This window comes from Schistocerca gregaria, chromosome 3 (assembly GCF_023897955.1).
Source record: "Schistocerca gregaria isolate iqSchGreg1 chromosome 3, iqSchGreg1.2, whole genome shotgun sequence".
Classification (NCBI taxonomy): domain Eukaryota; kingdom Metazoa; phylum Arthropoda; class Insecta; order Orthoptera; family Acrididae; genus Schistocerca; species Schistocerca gregaria.
In genome coordinates this window covers 941,266,869-941,273,431 of record NC_064922.1, presented here as the reverse complement: position 1 = coordinate 941,273,431, position 6,563 = coordinate 941,266,869, and the positions used below count along the sequence as shown (strand labels likewise).

At 41.7% G+C, this 6,563-nt stretch overlaps 1 protein-coding gene across 1 annotated transcript in view; it reads right to left on the bottom strand.

Moving 5' to 3' along the window:
• Window positions 1-396: 396 nt before the first annotated feature.
• The window catches only part of LOC126355714 (beta-alanine transporter-like), a 48,265-nt gene continuing 42,098 nt past the window's right edge, over window positions 397-6,563 (bottom strand). The window contains exon 3 of the mRNA XM_050006082.1: window positions 397-682. Coding sequence (XP_049862039.1) covers window positions 397-682 — 286 coding nt within the window. The remainder of the gene's footprint in view (window positions 683-6,563) is intronic.

The following is a 6,563-nucleotide window of genomic DNA, read 5'->3' as shown; positions in this document are numbered from 1 at the left end:
GGCTATTGCCCCGTGCTAATCCATACATCAAATGGGCATCTGCCAACTCCGCATTTGTAAACACTGCACTGACTGCAAAACCACCTTCGTGACGAACACTAACCTGTTGATGCTACGTACTGATGTGCTTGATGCTAGTACTGTAGAGCAATGAGTCGCATGTCAACACAAGCACCGAAGTCAACATTACCTTCCTTCAATTGGGCCAAGTGGCGATGAATCGAGGAAGTACAGTACATACTGGCGAAATTATATGAGTTCTAACATGGAAATTAAGCGTTTCCGGACACATGTCCACATAACATCTTTTCTTTATTTGTGTGTGAGGAATGTTTCCTGAAAGTTTGGCCGTCCCTTTTCGTAACACCCTGTATACTGAAAATAATAAGAGTCTTTTCATGGTGGATGAAACCAGCAATAAAAAAGAACAGCTACGCACATGTCGCCTATGTAGCCAAACAGTAACCCCAGGGCCACTCCAATAATCTGTGAGTAGAACAAGACGTCATTGACGGACTGCTGGTTGTCGCAGACCCAGTTCATCTGTGACGTCACCGTCTGGGAGAACCACGTATCGTCGTACTCCCAGCCGTGCTGGCACTTCACAGGCTCCCTGCTGCCGCCGGAGTCCGTCACATCGCTCTGGTTGTACATCAGGCACTTGCTGAACGAGGCTCCTTCCCTGTAACAAGCAGGGTATAACTGTAGTGAATAAAAGAGGAGTTCACTGCGTACTCACGTCGCGCGAACACAGTGATGATGAGGTCCCATACTCCGAGGAAGGTAGGGAAAGATGCAGGAGACCTGCGCTGCTGACTAAGTAAGGCGCTAAAGGAGCTGGTTTGCCATTGCCTTCCTCCAACAGTAATGGGGATGAATGATGATGATGAGAACGACACAACATCCAGTCATCTGGGGGCAGGGAAAATCCGTGACCCCGCCGGGAATCGAACACGGGACGCCGTTCGCGAGTTTGCTACCGCAAGACCACGAACTGCGGACCGAAAACAGTGAAAAAATAAATATACGAAATAATTACATCCAGACGAGATTCTTGATATTACTGAAGTACTTTTCGTCGTGTCATATTAACACGCGATTGTTTTGCGACCTTCAGTTGTATGTTTATGCTGTGAAATGCACAAAATGTTTTGAACACCGGTACGTGAAAAAAATGTAAATTTGGACAGAGATAGGCTCTAGCTTGGGTCCAGCCACTAGCAACTGAACATATTTCCTAAGTACACAAAGTCTCAATATTAATAGTGATTTCTTCTTTTTTTTCAGTCCTCGTACACGACGTTTTTCAGGGGAGATTAAGAACACGCTTGTAGTAAATGGCCATTCCCCTGTGGTTGAGTTGATGGAGCAACTTCAAATTCTTCGCAGCGCAAGCAATCGGAATTCGAATCATAATCGCGGACTAACGTGCCACGAGAAATAGTGCCTTTGTAGTGAGTGCAGCATCATTTGTTCTGCACAAATGTAGGTATATGGCGGACGACATAAAATTTCTGACTCTGTATGCGGAGAGATGTCTGAGAAAAGTTATAACAGGAATTACTGGAGCAACAAATGTATTTTATGTACTGACATAGAAGGGAGATGTTACATCACGAAGCATCGTTCCAATATGCAGGATGGTCCATTGATAGTGACCGGGCCAAATATCTCACGAAATAAGTATCAAACGAAAAAAACTACAAAGAACGAAACTCGTCCAGCTTGAAGGGGGAAACCAGATGGCGTTGGGGTTGGCCCGCTAGACGGCGCTGCAATAGATCAAACGGATATCAACTGCGTTTTATTTTAAATAAGAACACCCAATTTTTATTACATATTCGTTTAGTAAGTAAAGAAATATGAATGTTTCAGTAGGATCCTTTTTTTTCGCTTTGTGATAGATGGCGTTGCAATAGTCACAAACGTATAAGCACTTGGTATCACGTAACATTCCGCCAGTGCGGACGGTATTTGCTTCGTGATACATTACCCGTGTTAAAATGGACCATTTACCAATTGCGGAAATGGTCGATACGGTGTTGATGTATGGCTATTGTGAGCAAAATGCCCAGCGGGCGTGTGCTATGTATGCTGCTCGGTATCCTGGACGACATCATCCAAGTGTCCACACCGTTCGCCGGATAGTTACGTTATTTAAGGAAACAGGAAGTGTTCAGCCACAAGTGAAACGTCAACCACGGCGTGCAACAAATGATGATGCCCAAGTAGGTGTTTTAGCTGCTGTCGCGGCTAATCCACACGTCAGCAGCAGACAAATTGCGCGAGAATCGGGAATCTCAAAAACCTCGGTGTTGAGAATGCTTCATCAACATCGACTGCACCCGTACCATATTTCTATGTACCAGGATCTGCATAGCGACGACTTTGAACGTCGTGTACAGTTCTGCCACTGGGCACAAGAGAAATTACTGGACGATGACAGATTTTTAGCACGCCTCCTATTTAGCGACGAAGCGTCATTCACCAACAGCGGTGACGGAAACCGGCATAATATACATTACTGGGCAACGGAAAATCCACGATGGCTGCGAGAAGTGGAACATCAGCGACCTTGGTGGGTTAACGTGTGGTGCGGCATTATGAGAGGAATGATAATTGGCCCCCATTTTATCGATGGCAATCTAAATGGTGCAATGTATGCTTATTTCCTACGTAATGTTCTACCGACGTTACTACAAGAGTCACTGCATGACAGAATGGCTATGTACTTCCAACATGATGGATGTCCGGCACATAGCTCGCGTGCGGTAGAAGCGGTATTGAATAGTATACTTGATGACAGATGGACTGGTCGAAGCACCATACCGTGGCCCGCACGTTCACAGGATATGACGTCGCCGGATTTCTTTCTATGGGGAAAGTTGAAGGATATTTGCCATCGTGATCCAACGACAACGCCTGACAACACGCGTCAGCAAATTGTCAATGCATGTGTCAACATTACGGAAGGTGAACTACTCGCTGTTGAGAGGAATGTCGTTACATGTATTGCCAAATGCATTGAGGTTGACGGACATCATTTTGAGCATTTATTGCATTAATGTGGTATTTACAGGTAATCACGCCGTAACAGCATGCCTTCTCAGAAATGATAAGTTCACAAAGGTACATGTATCACATTGGAACAACCGAGATAAAATGTTCAAACGTACTTCAGTTCTGTATTTTAATCTAAAAAACCTGCCTGTTATCAACTGTTCGTCTAAAATTGTGAGCCATACGTTTGTGACTATTACAGCGCCATCTAACACAAAGCGAAAAAAGTGGTCCAAGTAAAACTATCATATTTCTTTACATAATAAAAATGGGGGTTCCTATTTAAAAAAAAAACGCAGTTGATATCAGTTTGACCTATGGCAGCGCCATCTAGCTGGCCAACCATAGCGCCATCTGGTTTCCCCCTTCAAGCTAGACAAGTTTCATTCTTTGTAGTTTTTTCGTTTGACGCTTACTTCGTGAGATATTTGGCCCGGTCACGATCAATGGACCACCCTCTATCAGAGGGTGGAGGTGCTCATCAGGCAACAAGTGTTACATGATCAAACGTTTATTCCGTTCGAAAATGGTGTAAATCATTAACATCAGTATGGCGTGCGACACCCATGAACCCTAGGACACACTTGTATTCATTGTGTCGTGGAAGCAAACTGCCCCCTAAAGGGACATTGGGGAACGTCGTGTCATGCCTGAAATTCAAGGTGGGTCATTCATAACAGTTGCCGGCTAGAGACTGTCATGAAGTGTACGTCTTCTTATCACGCTCCAGACATCATCTGTAGGTGGCAAGTCGGCCGATGTGACCGAGCGGTTCTAAGCGCTTCAGTTCGGAACCGCGCTGCTGTTACAGTCGCAGGTTCGAATCCTGCCTCGGGCATGGATGTGTGTGATGTGCGTAGGTTAGTTAGGTTTAAGTGGTTCTAAGTCTAGGGGACTGATGACCTGAGATGTTAAGTCCCATAGTGCTCAGAGCCATTTCATCCCACTGGGCTACAATAACGTGATTAACAGCTCGAGCATACAGGACAAGTTTTCCATCCTTCTTACGGTAATTACTGGATGTATTGGATTGCAATATTCGCTCTCTGTTTCTCAATTATATCATGAATTGTCATGTAAATCGTTCCCTAGCAGTACTGACTACAAACCCCATACGTTTTCTAACCACTTCTTTTTGAGCAGTGAATACTTTTTGCCTGAGTGTTGAATTACCCCAAAATACTATTCCATATGACATCACAGAGTGAACGTATGCAAAGAATATTAGCTAGCTAATTTTTATATCCTCTGACTTAGCAGTTATTCTGATAACACAAGTTGCTGAACCTAGTCACTTTAGGAGATAAAAAATATGAATTTTCTAATTAAGATCTTTGTCTAGATGTACACCCAAAAACTTAGTATGCTCTACCCTGGCTACTGACTTCTGCTGATGTGTTATATTTATTGAAGAAACTGCATTCCTTGCAGTAGAAAATTGGGTGTAATGTGTTTTTTCTAAGTTCCGAGCAAATCCCTTCGCAGAAAACCAATCAATAACTTTTCCAAAGACATTATTTGTATCATTTTCTATTGGAGTTTCTTTAACTAGTAATGATGCTTGTGTCATCAGTAAACAGTGTCTGTTTAGTCTCTCTTTTTCATATCAAGAACAGAAAGGGAACCATGATCGAACCCTGCAGTACATCTGATGTAATTTCATCCCAGTTAGATGAAAGGGGAAGATTCCTTAAATTACTTCAACCAAATAAAGAAACGTTTTGCCTCCTGTTCTGTAGGTATGACTTAAACCACTCATATGCTGTTCCATTAACACCATAGGATTGTAATTTCTGTGCCATAATGTCATGGTTCACACAATAAAACGCTTTGGATAAGTACAGAAAATTCCTATTGGTGACATTTTACTATTTAAAGATTCTGTTATGTGGACAGTGAAATTGGATATTGCTGTCTCAGTGGAACAGCATTTTTGAAATCCAAAATGTGTTTTACTAAGTATCCCACTACAGCTGAAGTTGCTAACCACTCTTGAGTACATTACTTTCTCAACAATTTTTAAAAATACTGTGAACAAGGATACTGGCTGGTAATTATTGACATGTGAGGTGTCCCATTTTTTGTAGAGAGGCTAGACTATGGCATATGTTAGCCCATTTGGGAAAATACCAAGCTTTTTTTGAAAACTCTTTGGTATTACATTTATTAATTTTATTTGGGGCAACGGTGTTCAAAAAGGAAAATAAATTTTATAAATTTATCAAGAAATATGTTGTATATATCATTGGCAATTGGTTCATTATATACATCTCCCCAATTAACATTTCTTAAACTTTCTCTGAAGTGTGCTATAGATACCAGATTGACCAGCCTTACACTTTTACTTAATAGTTCCTGAACTGTATACCCTGGTAATTTTTGTAAGTTAATCAGTTGTGCAACATGGTCCGATAATACGTTTATCACAGGGAGAGCATGTGTTAGCTTTACATCCTATTGCTGCACAAATATATTATCTATTAGAGTGCTACTGTCTTGAGCTATACGTGTAGAGAAATTGATCACTGATTCTAAGTTACCTGTCATTAATAACACTTTTAATTCACTTTTACTATCACAACTGCTGAGAAAGTTTAGACTAAAATCATCACAGATTAATAACTTCTTCTTTTTGTCTGACAGACAGCGTAATAGGGAGTCAAACTACTTTATGGATAGCTGCCATTCTCCTACTGGTGACCTGTATGCTGTTGCTAATAACAACAGTACATTATCTAGCTGTAGTTTACATGCACATACTTCAAAGTGCTAATCGACTCAAAATTTGCTTACTTCTACAGTTTTGTACTTATCCCCTTGTTTTGTGTACATGGCAACTCCTCCTTTATCTACGCTCTATTTGCAAGTGTAAGATGCTAAATTACACCCATTTATACTGACACTTTCCTTCCCCACAGTTACATGGTGTTCAGGCAGACAAAGAATATCAATCTCATTCTTGTTTTTAAGATCATTTGAAGTCACTAACAGCTCATCTATTTTATTTTTTATTCCCCTTATATTTTTATGAAGTAAATTGACACTACCCTTAGCTTTATCCCTATTTACTGTTCATGAAGCTTCTTTCATTCTATTTTTCTTTATTATTGTCTGTTTGGACTTTGGCTTCAACCTAGAAAACCTGTCTGCCTGGTCCCATTAACCACAGGGATCATCTCTTGTGTGACTGTGCCCCTCCCTTACAGTTTCTGCTAATAGAGAAACTAACTTACCTTTCCTCTTCCTATTTAGGTGCAAGCCATGTGTAGTGTATCCCCCCCCCCCCCCCTAGCAACAGCATCAACTGGACGAACACTCGTGTGGGCCTTTTCCAGTGTCTGGAGCATCCTGTTCAGCTCAGTGTTTACACGCCTTACACCAGTGTTTAACTATGGACGATCATGGCTCCGAAAGACCTCCACAAAAACCACATCTGTGTACCCAGTTCCGTGTCCTATTTTGTCCAGGTTGAAAGATCCCTGTTGGATTCCTTTCATGTTAAT